This window comes from Sphaerodactylus townsendi, linkage group LG06, assembly GCF_021028975.2.
Source record: "Sphaerodactylus townsendi isolate TG3544 linkage group LG06, MPM_Stown_v2.3, whole genome shotgun sequence".
In the NCBI taxonomy this organism is placed as follows: domain Eukaryota; kingdom Metazoa; phylum Chordata; class Lepidosauria; order Squamata; family Sphaerodactylidae; genus Sphaerodactylus; species Sphaerodactylus townsendi.
In genome coordinates this window covers 5,971,119-5,985,154 of record NC_059430.1, presented here as the reverse complement: position 1 = coordinate 5,985,154, position 14,036 = coordinate 5,971,119, and the positions used below count along the sequence as shown (strand labels likewise).

General features: G+C 68.2%; 1 protein-coding gene across 1 annotated transcript in view; it reads left to right on the top strand.

Annotated features, from left to right (window-relative positions):
* The window catches only part of TNPO3 (transportin 3), a 75,646-nt gene extending 62,069 nt beyond the window's left edge, over window positions 1–13,577 (top strand). Inside the window, 3 exon segments of the mRNA XM_048501465.1 lie at window positions 5,455–5,567; window positions 10,123–10,215; window positions 12,437–13,577. Coding sequence (XP_048357422.1) covers window positions 5,455–5,567; window positions 10,123–10,183 — 174 coding nt within the window. The 3' untranslated portion in view covers window positions 10,184–10,215; window positions 12,437–13,577.
* Window positions 13,578–14,036: the final 459 nt, after the last annotated feature.

Here is a 14,036-nt window from a genome sequence, read left to right as displayed (position 1 = left end):
GTGGGGGGGGGGGGGGGTGGGGGGGGGGGGGGGTGGGGGGGGGGGGGGGTGGGGGGGGGGGGGGGTGGGGGGGGGGGGGGGTGGGGGGGGGGGGGGGTGGGGGGGGGGGGGGGTGGGGGGGGGGGGGGGTGGGGGGGGGGGGGGGTGGGGGGGGGGGGGGGTGGGGGGGGGGGGGGGTGGGGGGGGGGGGGGGTGGGGGGGGGGGGGGGTGGGGGGGGGGGGGGGTGGGGGGGGGGGGGGGTGGGGGGGGGGGGGGGTGGGGGGGGGGGGGGGTGGGGGGGGGGGGGGGTGGGGGGGGGGGGGGGTGGGGGGGGGGGGGGGTGGGGGGGGGGGGGGGTGGGGGGGGGGGGGGGTGGGGGGGGGGGGGGGTGGGGGGGGGGGGGGGTGGGGGGGGGGGGGGGTGGGGGGGGGGGGGGGTGGGGGGGGGGGGGGGTGGGGGGGGGGGGGGGTGGGGGGGGGGGGGGGTGGGGGGGGGGGGGGGTGGGGGGGGGGGGGGGTGGGGGGGGGGGGGGGTGGGGGGGGGGGGGGGTGGGGGGGGGGGGGGGTGGGGGGGGGGGGGGGTGGGGGGGGGGGGGGGTGGGGGGGGGGGGGGGTGGGGGGGGGGGGGGGTGGGGGGGGGGGGGGGTGGGGGGGGGGGGGGGTGGGGGGGGGGGGGGGTGGGGGGGGGGGGGGGTGGGGGGGGGGGGGGGTGGGGGGGGGGGGGGGTGGGGGGGGGGGGGGGTGGGGGGGGGGGGGGGTGGGGGGGGGGGGGGGTGGGGGGGGGGGGGGGTGGGGGGGGGGGGGGGTGGGGGGGGGGGGGGGTGGGGGGGGGGGGGGGTGGGGGGGGGGGGGGGTGGGGGGGGGGGGGGGTGGGGGGGGGGGGGGGTGGGGGGGGGGGGGGGTGGGGGGGGGGGGGGGTGGGGGGGGGGGGGGGTGGGGGGGGGGGGGGGTGGGGGGGGGGGGGGGTGGGGGGGGGGGGGGGTGGGGGGGGGGGGGGGTGGGGGGGGGGGGGGGTGGGGGGGGGGGGGGGTGGGGGGGGGGGGGGGTGGGGGGGGGGGGGGGTGGGGGGGGGGGGGGGTGGGGGGGGGGGGGGGTGGGGGGGGGGGGGGGTGGGGGGGGGGGGGGGTGGGGGGGGGGGGGGGTGGGGGGGGGGGGGGGTGGGGGGGGGGGGGGGTGGGGGGGGGGGGGGGTGGGGGGGGGGGGGGGTGGGGGGGGGGGGGGGTGGGGGGGGGGGGGGGTGGGGGGGGGGGGGGGTGGGGGGGGGGGGGGGTGGGGGGGGGGGGGGGTGGGGGGGGGGGGGGGTGGGGGGGGGGGGGGGTGGGGGGGGGGGGGGGTGGGGGGGGGGGGGGGTGGGGGGGGGGGGGGGTGGGGGGGGGGGGGGGTGGGGGGGGGGGGGGGTGGGGGGGGGGGGGGGTGGGGGGGGGGGGGGGTGGGGGGGGGGGGGGGTGGGGGGGGGGGGGGGTGGGGGGGGGGGGGGGTGGGGGGGGGGGGGGGTGGGGGGGGGGGGGGGTGGGGGGGGGGGGGGGTGGGGGGGGGGGGGGGTGGGGGGGGGGGGGGGTGGGGGGGGGGGGGGGTGGGGGGGGGGGGGGGTGGGGGGGGGGGGGGGTGGGGGGGGGGGGGGGTGGGGGGGGGGGGGGGTGGGGGGGGGGGGGGGTGGGGGGGGGGGGGGGTGGGGGGGGGGGGGGGTGGGGGGGGGGGGGGGTGGGGGGGGGGGGGGGTGGGGGGGGGGGGGGGTGGGGGGGGGGGGGGGTGGGGGGGGGGGGGGGTGGGGGGGGGGGGGGGTGGGGGGGGGGGGGGGTGGGGGGGGGGGGGGGTGGGGGGGGGGGGGGGTGGGGGGGGGGGGGGGTGGGGGGGGGGGGGGGTGGGGGGGGGGGGGGGTGGGGGGGGGGGGGGGTGGGGGGGGGGGGGGGTGGGGGGGGGGGGGGGTGGGGGGGGGGGGGGGTGGGGGGGGGGGGGGGTGGGGGGGGGGGGGGGTGGGGGGGGGGGGGGGTGGGGGGGGGGGGGGGTGGGGGGGGGGGGGGGTGGGGGGGGGGGGGGGTGGGGGGGGGGGGGGGTGGGGGGGGGGGGGGGTGGGGGGGGGGGGGGGTGGGGGGGGGGGGGGGTGGGGGGGGGGGGGGGTGGGGGGGGGGGGGGGTGGGGGGGGGGGGGGGTGGGGGGGGGGGGGGGTGGGGGGGGGGGGGGGTGGGGGGGGGGGGGGGTGGGGGGGGGGGGGGGTGGGGGGGGGGGGGGGTGGGGGGGGGGGGGGGTGGGGGGGGGGGGGGGTGGGGGGGGGGGGGGGTGGGGGGGGGGGGGGGTGGGGGGGGGGGGGGGTGGGGGGGGGGGGGGGTGGGGGGGGGGGGGGGTGGGGGGGGGGGGGGGTGGGGGGGGGGGGGGGTGGGGGGGGGGGGGGGTGGGGGGGGGGGGGGGTGGGGGGGGGGGGGGGTGGGGGGGGGGGGGGGTGGGGGGGGGGGGGGGTGGGGGGGGGGGGGGGTGGGGGGGGGGGGGGGTGGGGGGGGGGGGGGGTGGGGGGGGGGGGGGGTGGGGGGGGGGGGGGGTGGGGGGGGGGGGGGGTGGGGGGGGGGGGGGGTGGGGGGGGGGGGGGGTGGGGGGGGGGGGGGGTGGGGGGGGGGGGGGGTGGGGGGGGGGGGGGGTGGGGGGGGGGGGGGGTGGGGGGGGGGGGGGGTGGGGGGGGGGGGGGGTGGGGGGGGGGGGGGGTGGGGGGGGGGGGGGGTGGGGGGGGGGGGGGGTGGGGGGGGGGGGGGGTGGGGGGGGGGGGGGGTGGGGGGGGGGGGGGGTGGGGGGGGGGGGGGGTGGGGGGGGGGGGGGGTGGGGGGGGGGGGGGGTGGGGGGGGGGGGGGGTGGGGGGGGGGGGGGGTGGGGGGGGGGGGGGGTGGGGGGGGGGGGGGGTGGGGGGGGGGGGGGGTGGGGGGGGGGGGGGGTGGGGGGGGGGGGGGGTGGGGGGGGGGGGGGGTGGGGGGGGGGGGGGGTGGGGGGGGGGGGGGGTGGGGGGGGGGGGGGGTGGGGGGGGGGGGGGGTGGGGGGGGGGGGGGGTGGGGGGGGGGGGGGGTGGGGGGGGGGGGGGGTGGGGGGGGGGGGGGGTGGGGGGGGGGGGGGGTGGGGGGGGGGGGGGGTGGGGGGGGGGGGGGGTGGGGGGGGGGGGGGGTGGGGGGGGGGGGGGGTGGGGGGGGGGGGGGGTGGGGGGGGGGGGGGGTGGGGGGGGGGGGGGGTGGGGGGGGGGGGGGGTGGGGGGGGGGGGGGGTGGGGGGGGGGGGGGGTGGGGGGGGGGGGGGGTGGGGGGGGGGGGGGGTGGGGGGGGGGGGGGGTGGGGGGGGGGGGGGGTGGGGGGGGGGGGGGGTGGGGGGGGGGGGGGGTGGGGGGGGGGGGGGGTGGGGGGGGGGGGGGGTGGGGGGGGGGGGGGGTGGGGGGGGGGGGGGGTGGGGGGGGGGGGGGGTGGGGGGGGGGGGGGGTGGGGGGGGGGGGGGGTGGGGGGGGGGGGGGGTGGGGGGGGGGGGGGGTGGGGGGGGGGGGGGGTGGGGGGGGGGGGGGGTGGGGGGGGGGGGGGGTGGGGGGGGGGGGGGGTGGGGGGGGGGGGGGGTGGGGGGGGGGGGGGGTGGGGGGGGGGGGGGGTGGGGGGGGGGGGGGGTGGGGGGGGGGGGGGGTGGGGGGGGGGGGGGGTGGGGGGGGGGGGGGGTGGGGGGGGGGGGGGGTGGGGGGGGGGGGGGGTGGGGGGGGGGGGGGGTGGGGGGGGGGGGGGGTGGGGGGGGGGGGGGGTGGGGGGGGGGGGGGGTGGGGGGGGGGGGGGGTGGGGGGGGGGGGGGGTGGGGGGGGGGGGGGGTGGGGGGGGGGGGGGGTGGGGGGGGGGGGGGGTGGGGGGGGGGGGGGGTGGGGGGGGGGGGGGGTGGGGGGGGGGGGGGGTGGGGGGGGGGGGGGGTGGGGGGGGGGGGGGGTGGGGGGGGGGGGGGGTGGGGGGGGGGGGGGGTGGGGGGGGGGGGGGGTGGGGGGGGGGGGGGGTGGGGGGGGGGGGGGGTGGGGGGGGGGGGGGGTGGGGGGGGGGGGGGGTGGGGGGGGGGGGGGGTGGGGGGGGGGGGGGGTGGGGGGGGGGGGGGGTGGGGGGGGGGGGGGGTGGGGGGGGGGGGGGGTGGGGGGGGGGGGGGGTGGGGGGGGGGGGGGGTGGGGGGGGGGGGGGGTGGGGGGGGGGGGGGGTGGGGGGGGGGGGGGGTGGGGGGGGGGGGGGGTGGGGGGGGGGGGGGGTGGGGGGGGGGGGGGGTGGGGGGGGGGGGGGGTGGGGGGGGGGGGGGGTGGGGGGGGGGGGGGGTGGGGGGGGGGGGGGGTGGGGGGGGGGGGGGGTGGGGGGGGGGGGGGGTGGGGGGGGGGGGGGGTGGGGGGGGGGGGGGGTGGGGGGGGGGGGGGGTGGGGGGGGGGGGGGGTGGGGGGGGGGGGGGGTGGGGGGGGGGGGGGGTGGGGGGGGGGGGGGGTGGGGGGGGGGGGGGGTGGGGGGGGGGGGGGGTGGGGGGGGGGGGGGGTGGGGGGGGGGGGGGGTGGGGGGGGGGGGGGGTGGGGGGGGGGGGGGGTGGGGGGGGGGGGGGGTGGGGGGGGGGGGGGGTGGGGGGGGGGGGGGGTGGGGGGGGGGGGGGGTGGGGGGGGGGGGGGGTGGGGGGGGGGGGGGGTGGGGGGGGGGGGGGGTGGGGGGGGGGGGGGGTGGGGGGGGGGGGGGGTGGGGGGGGGGGGGGGTGGGGGGGGGGGGGGGTGGGGGGGGGGGGGGGTGGGGGGGGGGGGGGGTGGGGGGGGGGGGGGGTGGGGGGGGGGGGGGGTGGGGGGGGGGGGGGGTGGGGGGGGGGGGGGGTGGGGGGGGGGGGGGGTGGGGGGGGGGGGGGGTGGGGGGGGGGGGGGGTGGGGGGGGGGGGGGGTGGGGGGGGGGGGGGGTGGGGGGGGGGGGGGGTGGGGGGGGGGGGGGGTGGGGGGGGGGGGGGGTGGGGGGGGGGGGGGGTGGGGGGGGGGGGGGGTGGGGGGGGGGGGGGGTGGGGGGGGGGGGGGGTGGGGGGGGGGGGGGGTGGGGGGGGGGGGGGGTGGGGGGGGGGGGGGGTGGGGGGGGGGGGGGGTGGGGGGGGGGGGGGGTGGGGGGGGGGGGGGGTGGGGGGGGGGGGGGGTGGGGGGGGGGGGGGGTGGGGGGGGGGGGGGGTGGGGGGGGGGGGGGGTGGGGGGGGGGGGGGGTGGGGGGGGGGGGGGGTGGGGGGGGGGGGGGGTGGGGGGGGGGGGGGGTGGGGGGGGGGGGGGGTGGGGGGGGGGGGGGGTGGGGGGGGGGGGGGGTGGGGGGGGGGGGGGGTGGGGGGGGGGGGGGGTGGGGGGGGGGGGGGGTGGGGCGACAATACAGGAGGGTTGGCGTTCTTGAGAGGCTCCCAGGAGACAGCTGGAGAATCCCTTTCTTGTGAATGGCTTCTTCCTTGTTGAAAATATTCTTTTTGGGTCTTTCTCTCTCTCCTCCCCCCCCCCCTTTAGACCTTTTGTCGCTGGTTGGAGAACTCGCTGAAGGGCTTACCAAAGGAAACCACGGGGGGAGCCATGCAAGTGACGCACAAGCAGCTAACGGACTTCCACAAGCAGGTCACAAGGTCAGTTGCGACCACGCTGGGGGACGCGGGGAGAGGAGGGAGCTAGTTTTCAAAGTTTCAGGACGGAGGGGGAGGTTAAAGGTACGGGCGTGCGGGCACTCCCTTTGTCTTGAGGGCCAGGTTTGGGTCTCTGCCTCTTCCGGGACTGGTGCAGGAAAAGTCAACTTCCCCCTCAGATTCTTCTTCAAAGCAGGGGGGATACCTGGGGATGGTCCCTGCCCCTCAGCCTTCTCTGGTGCTCTTAAAGACCCCTGATCTGTTTGGAAGAATCAGCCTGCTGAGGTCCGCTGGGCTGCAAATTCCTCCAGAATTCGATCTCATCTCCCAGCTACAAAGATCGGTTCTTCTGGAAGAAAATGGCTGCTGTGGAGGGCAGACTGTTGGACATTGTACCCTGCTGAGGTGCCTTCCCAGCCCCGCCCTCCCCATGCTCCACCCACCCCAAGAACCCCCCTACCTCAAGTTGGTGACCTCAGCTACTCCCAACGGTTGGATCAGAAGCCGGAGGATCGATGCAAAGCTCCGGTGGGGTGGCAGGCTGGGATCTGGCCCTTGGTTACTCTCGTGGGCCCTCTGGCCCCCACTCCCGGCCCCTCCCCTCTCTTCAACCATGCCCACGTAGCTCCCCCACAGTCCTCCCCTCCACACGGGCAGCCTCCCACGTTTTTGACCCCTTTCAGAGAGGAGAGAGGAGAAACGGTTCAGTGTACAGGACAAACGAACACTCGGAGAAAGCGGCTCTTGTTGTGAGGCTGTCAGGGGTGACTCAGGGCGGAGGGATGCTGGCAGGGGATGATGGGAACTGTAGTCCATAACACATCTGGAGGGCCGCGAGTTTGACGCCTATGCTCTAAGTGGTTGGCTCCCTAAAGCAGCCAGAGGGCTCTTTCCAGCCACCTAAACATCAGGAAGAACTTTCTGACCGTCAGGGCTGTTCGACAGTGGAATTCACTGCCTCGGAGTGTGGTGGAGTCACCTTCTTTGGAGGTTTTTTAAGAGAGGCTGGGTGAACATATGTCGGGAGTGCTTTGATTGTGTGTGATCGGTGTTTGGAATATGCTGCCACAGGAGGTGGTGATGGCCACTAACCTGGATAGCTTTAAAAGGGGCTTGGACAGATTGATGGAGGAGAAGTCGATCTATGGCTACCAATCTTGATCCTCCTTGATCTCAGATTGCAAGGATCCTCCTTGATCTCAGATTGCAAGACCAGGTGCTCGGGAGCAGCAGCAGCAGCAGAAGGCCATTGCTCTCACATCCTGCCTGTGAGCTCCCAAAGGCACCTGGTGGGCCACTGCGAGTAGCAGAGTGCTGGACTAGATGGACTCTGGTCTGATCCAGCTGGCTTGTTCTTATGTTCTTATGTGTGCTCCTGCATGATTGGGGGCTGGACCTGATGGCCCTTGGGGGTCTCTTCCAACTCTATGATTCTTTCTGCTTGGAAATTGCGGACATCTGAATTCCAGGCTATGAAAACGTCACTCAGCCCTTATGTTGCTTCAGCCTTGGAAAAAGGCCTGCTCTTTGCCTGAGCCACAAGGGAAATGGCCCCGGTTGTACTGTTGGGGAGGGGAAGACTAGTTGGAGCAGCAGCCCTTGCCTGGGGGAGGGTGTGTGTGAAAAGGTGGGAATAGTACCTTTACAGCCTCTGTCAAGGGGATAAAAGAAGGTTTGTATTTATATCCCCCCCTTCCTCGCCTGTAAGGAGATTCAAAGATTCTCTCTTTCTCACAATACTAGAACCAGGGGGCATTCATTGAAAATGCTGGGGGGAGGAAATAGGACTAATCAAACACTTCTTCACGCAATGTGTGATCGGTGTTTGGAATATGCTGCCACAGGAGGTGGTGATGGCCACTCACCTGGATAGCTTTAAAAGGGGCTTGGACAGATTGATGGAGGAGAAGTCGATCTATGGCTACCAATCTTGATCCTCCTTAATCTCAGATTGCAAATGCCTTAGCAGACCAGGTGATCGGGAGCAGCAGCAGCAGAAGGCCCTTGCTTTCACCTCCTGCACGTGAGCTCCCAATGGCACCTGGTGGGCCACTGCGAGTAGCAGAGTGCTGGACTAGATGGACTCTGGTCTGATCCAGCTGGCTTGTTCTTATGTTCAAAGGGCCTTACAATCTCCTTTCCCTCCCCGGCCCCCACAACAAACACCCTGTGAGGTGGGTGGGGCTGAGAGAGCTCCGAAGAACTGCAACTAGCCCAAGGTCACCCAGCTGGCGTGTGTTGGAGTGCACAGGCTAATCCGGTTCACCAGATAAGCCTCCGCAGCTCAAGTGGCAGAGCGGGGAATCAAACCCGGTACTCCAGATTAGAGTGCATCTGCTCTTAACCGCTATACCCCGCTGGCTCTCAGCGTGGTGCCCTTTGTGGTCTGACCCAGCTCTCCAGCAAGGCCAGGGAGTGGACTGGGGGTGGGATGACAGCAGACCCCCCCCCCATCCCACCTCCTCGGCGGGTGCTGACTGCACCCTGGTACAGCTCCCCCTTCTCCCATTCCTGCATTTTGGGCCCTGGAGAGGAAGTCCAGCCAGCAGATCCACCCAGAGGGGGTGATGCCCGCTGGGAAATAATTCTCCTGGACACGGCTCGCTGGAACGGCCGGCCGCTTCTTGAGCAAAGCTCTCGTTCTCGGAGAGCAGCAGTGGCATAGGAGGTTAAGAGCTCGTGTATCTAATCTGGAGGAACCGGGTTCGATTCCCAGCTCTGCCGCCTGAGCTGTGGAGGCTTCTCTGGGGAATTCAGATTAGCCTGTACACTCCCACACATGCCAGCTGGGTGACCTTGGGCTAGTCACAGCTTCTCGGAGCTCTCTCAGCCCCACCTACCTCACAGGGTGTTTGTTGTGAGGGAGGAAGGGCAAGGAGATTGTAAGCCCCTTTGAGTCTCCTGCAGGAGAGAAAGGGGGGATATAAATCCAAACTCTTCTTCTTCTCTCTTCTTTCCGCGAGACTTCTGCGGGAGAAGTTCCCAGCGGGCGTCTCTCCTTGCGTGTGCAGGAGGGAGCGCGGCGGCCGGCGGGTTCCACCCTTCGGTGCAGGCTTGAGTTGTGCATGCTGGAAACACACAGGAAGCTCCTTGGGGATCAAAAGGCAGTTTCCAGAGCGGGCGCACACACACAACACACACACACACCAGGTGGGAAGAGCCCAGGAGGCTCCCAGGTCCGGCCACTCTCGGCCGGGGTCCGGCCTTCCCCTCTTCCTCTCTGTTGCCGATCAGGTTTTTCTGGTCTTCCGCGTGTGGGGCTCTGCTCCTTTTGGGAGGGGAAAGCCACAAGGGACGTTGGGGCCTGTTTGGCAGCCTTTGCCCGCGTAGCCTGGCTGGCTCGGGCAAGTCGGCACCTGGCCGGGGCCCTCTTCGTACCGGTGCCTGTGCCAGCTTCTTGCGGGTGAAAGTCTCTTCCCTGGCGGGTATCGGGCAAGCCTTGGCCTGCCTCTCTGCTTCTTGCTGACGGCGGCCGAGGTAGAGGGGGCGTGGTATTCCCTCCTTTCCTCTGGCAGCAATGTCTGTCAGCACAAAACATGTGTGCACCTGTGCGTTTAAAGTGCCATCAAGTTGCTTCTGTCTCACGGCGACCCCCTGAACAAACGTCCTCCAAAACATCCCATCCATAACAGCCTTGCTCGGGTCTTGCAACCTGAGGGCTGTAGCTCCCTTGGTCGAGTCAGTCCATCTCACGTTGAGCCAGCGTGGTGTAGTGGTGAAAGAGCAGGTGCACTCTAATCTGGGGAACTAGATTAGCTGTGGAGGCTTATCTGGGGAACTAGACTAGCTTGTGCACTCCAACACATGTCAGCTGAGTGACCTTGGGCTAGTCACAGTTCTTCGGAGCTCTCTCAGGGTGTTTGTTGTGAGGGGGGAAGGGAAATGAGATTGTAAACCACCTTGAGTCTCCTTACAGGAGAGAAAGGGGGGATATAATTCCAAATTCCTCCTCCTCCTCCTCCTCTTCTTCCTCTTCTTCTCCTTCTTCTTCTCCTCCTCCTCCTCGTTCCTCTTCTTCTTCTTCTTCTTCTCCTTCTTCTTCTCCTCCTTCTCCTTCTCCTTCTTCTTCTTCTCCTCCTCTTCCTCCTCCTCCTTCTCCCCCTCCTCTTCTTCTTTTCCTCCTCCTCCTCCTCCTCCTCCTCTTCTTCCTCTCCTTCTCCTTCTCCTTCTCCTTCTTCTTCTTCTTCTTCTATTTTTCCTAGCATTCTTCTTCTTTTCCATAAACTCTTATCTTCCCGTGATTCGACCATAGCCTCAATTTAGCAGAAAACGTATTTGAGGTGAAAGCCCATATCTTGTGAGTTCCACAAACTCATTATGTTCTGCTCGGAAAAGGACTTGTAGCTTATCCGTTCCGAACTCCTTGCGACTGAATGCGACCTGGTTGCTGACCAAGGGAAGTCTTAAGCGCGAACAGAACTGAGTCTGCGGGGTGGTTCCTTGAAAAGATCGGTCCCCGCTTCCCCAAGGAGGTGCCGGTGCAGAGTCCCACAAGAGAGGGCTGGCGCGTTGGCCATTTCCTTCCCCGCAAATAACGAGACCCTCCTCCTTTCTCTAGCGCCGAGGAGTGCAAACAGGTTTGCTGGGCTCTGCGGGACTTCACCAGGCTGTTCCGGTAGCGTGTGCCGCCTTCTGTCTGCCTGTCTCCCAGGTGAGTGAAATGCCTGTCGCCCAGGTGAGCGAAACATCCCTCCCCCATCTCGGGGTCCGGGCCCTGGAGGTTGGGATGGGGGCTAGGACTTCCACATGGGGAGAGGTCCCTTTCTTATGTGGAGCCACTTCATTTACCGACCCCGTGTTCAACGGTTTCAACGGGTATCCCCATTGGTTTGCATCAGGGGAGGGAGGGCCCAGTTCTGTAGCATCCTAGAGGCTGATGAGATTTTTGCGGCCGTGAGCTTTTGAGATCGAAAGCTCCCTTCATCAGCTACGGGTTAGAGAGCTCCGACTCTCAAGAAGTTTCTGCCTTGAAATCGTGGTGGTCTCTCGGTGTCAATTGGACTCGAACCCAGCTCTTGCGTGTTCAGTATTTCTTTTTTGCTGCATTAACTCCCTGATTTCATTTGTAAACCTCGGGTGCCAGGGCAGAATAGAAAACAAAAACTGGCCAGTGCAGTATAATATAGGAGTCTTCAACCTTGTGGTGCATCTTCTGTTCCCCCTTACTAAGCAGTCTACTGCTGCTGCATATCACAGATTTAGAGAGCTGGGTATCTTTAGTTTGGTAAAGGTTAAGAGGTGACATGATAGCCATGTTTAGATATTTGATTGGGTGTCATTGATTGGATAGCTTTAAAAGGGGCTTGGATAGATTTATGGAGGAGAAGTTGATTTATGGCAGTGATGGCGAACCTTTTCGAGACCGAGTGCCCAAACTGCAACCCAAAACTCACTTATTTATTACAAAGTGCCAACACAGCCATTTAACCTGAATACTGAGGTTTTAGTTTAGAAAAAACAGGTGTGCGTCACTCGGGAGTAAGCTTGGTGGTAATGGGTGGCTTTGCTTTGAAGCAACTGTGCAACTCTTCCAACGGGTGAATCACAACCCTAGGAGGGTTTACTCAGAAGCAAGCCCCATTGCCAGCAACCGATCTTACTCCCAGGTAAAGGATCGCACTTTAGTTCTTTGCATGAAAATCAGTGGGGTTTAACAGCACTTCACAGGGTTGCCTACACTGCTTTTCCAAAATTAGGTCTTAGGCTTAATGCTAATAATCGAGCCTAGCAGCCCAGGCCAGCCTAGATGTGTGTGTGTGTGTGTGGGGGGGGGGGGGGGCTCTGTTTGTGTGTGCCCACAGAGAGGGCTGTGTGTGCCACCTCTGGCACCCGTGCCATAGGTTCGCCGCCACTGATTTATGGCTACCAATCTTGATCCTCTTTGATCTGAGATTGCAAATGCCTTAACAGTCCAGGTGCTCGGGAGCAGCAGCAGCAGAAGGCCCTTGCTTTCACATCCTGCAGGTGAGCTCCCAAAGGCACCTGGTGGGCCACTGCGAGTAGCAGAGTGCTGGACTAGATGGACTCTGGTCTGATCCAGCAGGCTAGTTCTTATGTTCTTATATCATGTCAGCAAGGGAGCAAGCTTGTTTTCTGCTGCTCCAGAGACTAGGACCAAGGGTCATGGGTTCAAGGTGCAGGAAAAGAGATTCCACCTAAACATCAGGAAAAACTTCCAATCAGTAAGAGCTGTTTGACAGTGGAATGCACTACCTCAGAGTGTGGTGGAGTCTCCTTCTTTGGAGATCTTTAAGCAGAGGCTGCATGGCCATTGGCCAAGGGTGCTTTGATGGCAGGGGGTTGGACTTGACGGCCCTTGATCACAAAACTCTTGTCAGACTCTCAAATGTCAGAACTACTGTCTGGTTCCGTCAAACTTCTCTCTCCAGGGATAGATGGAATCCTGCAGACCTGTTCTACTAATGGGGTAGACTTTCCTCCAGCTCTGCGGCCTTCCCCCAAGAGCCACTGGAAGGCATCCCTGTGAGCAGAACAGGTCCATAAGATCCAGCTCGTGTATCTAATCTGGAGGAACCGGGTTTGATTCCCAGCTCTGCTGCCAGAGCTGTGGAGGCTTCTCTGGGGAATTCAGATTAGCCTGGGCACTCCCACACACGCCAGCTGGGTGACCTTGGGCTAGTCACAGCTTCTCAGAGCTCTCTCAGCCCCACCCACCTCACAGGGTGTTTGTTGTGAGGGGGGAAGGGCAAGGAGATTGGAAGCCCCTTTGAGTCTCCTGCAGGAGAGAAAGGGGGGATATAAATCCCAACTCTTCTTCTCCCCACTGATTGTGAAAGTTGTCGGGGGCAGGAAATCGTCCTTTTGCCCGCGGAAACAGACTCCCTGACCTCTTTTTCTTTCCCCTTTCCAAGGACTGTCTTATTTTCAGAAGAGGAAATAAAACACAACCAAGACTCTGTCCCACAACCAGCAAACTTCATTGTGGCCGAGGGCTCTGACTCGCTCTGGGGTGTCCCGCCAAACCGGAAGAGACGCATCGCCGCGAGATCGAGTCGGTGAAGTTCCTGCTTGTGAGTGAGAGAGAGAAAGAGAGAGAAAGGAATAAAAAAGGGGGGCGCAACATATCCGCGACTTACGAGATGGCTGCAGCCGACCGACGGCATCGCGGGGGGAGGGGAGCTGCTTTCCAGATGGACTCGCTTAACAAACAAACAAAAAAAGAAAAAGAAAAAAAAAGGAATAAAGGTGTTTTAAAAAAAAAGAGCAAACCATGAAACGATAGAAAACTAATTTGCCTGGCAGCAAAGCAAGGAGAGAGAGAGAAAAAAAAAAGCAAAGTAGAAAACTTTCTGTGAAATGAAAATAATTTCTTAAGGATCCATGGGGATTAAAAATCTTATCTGTCTAGCAAACCCTGAGTCTGCCCTGCAGGGGGGGGGGAAGGAACGAAAGAAAGGGGAGTGTCCGTATTTTTGTTTTTGTTGCAAACTCCTTCCCAGTTTCCAGAGCTCTGCTTCTCCTCCTCCCCAGATCCAAAAGGAAAGATTGCTTGAAACTGGTAACTGCCACGGGGCGCGAAATCTTTGGGGTGGGCCGGAGGAAGGCAGTCTTGCTCTCTGTCCCCAAGGGAGGGTCTGCAAAGGGGGGTGCCGCTCCTCTCTGGGGCCCCCCCTTGCCGCGTAGCTGACTTCGATAAACTGTTATAATATATATTATATTATATATATTTTTTTCTTTTTTAGTTGATTTGGATTTTTTGAAATTTTGGTTTCAATTTGTTTGGGATATTTTTTTTTAAAAAAAAACTGGGGCAGGGGAGAGGGAGGGGGACTCTGGAAAGGACGAGGATGGGCAGGCTACTTCGCCGAACCGATCTGGCTGCGACTCGGGTGGGGTGGGGAGAGTCACGGGCCCTGCGCAGATGTCAAGACAGGAGGGGGTGCTGTTCCGTCTGGTGTTGTAACCATCTCGAGAACAAGGAAGAAAAAAATAAAAATAAAACCACACACACAAAAAAAAGAAATAAAAAACGATAAAAAGTTTTAAAAACGGCATCTGAGCGCGTCTCGTTCTTCTCTCCGGCTCGTTGATTGTCACTATCCCCGGATACATCCAGCGTTTTCCTCCAAGTATTCCATGGCCGTCGGAATCCGTGTTCCTTTCCTTGTGTTTGCAGCCTAGAGTGGTTGAAGTGCTGGACTAGGAACCGGGCGGCCGGGTTTGAATTCCTGACTCAGCTGTCTGCCAGGTAATGTTTTGTCAAAGGCTTTCGCGGCCGGATTCAACTGGTTCTGGTGGGTTTTCCGGGCTGCGTGGCCGTGGTCTGGTGGGTCTTGTTCCTAACGTTTCGCCTGCATCTGTGGCCGGCATCTTCAGAGGTGTATCACAGAGGGAAGTCTGTCTCACTGGACACAGTGTGTAAGAGACTTCCCTCTGTGATACACCTCTGAAGATGCCAGCCACAGGTGAAACGTTAGGAGGTGAAACATGCAGGTGAAAGGTTAGGAACAA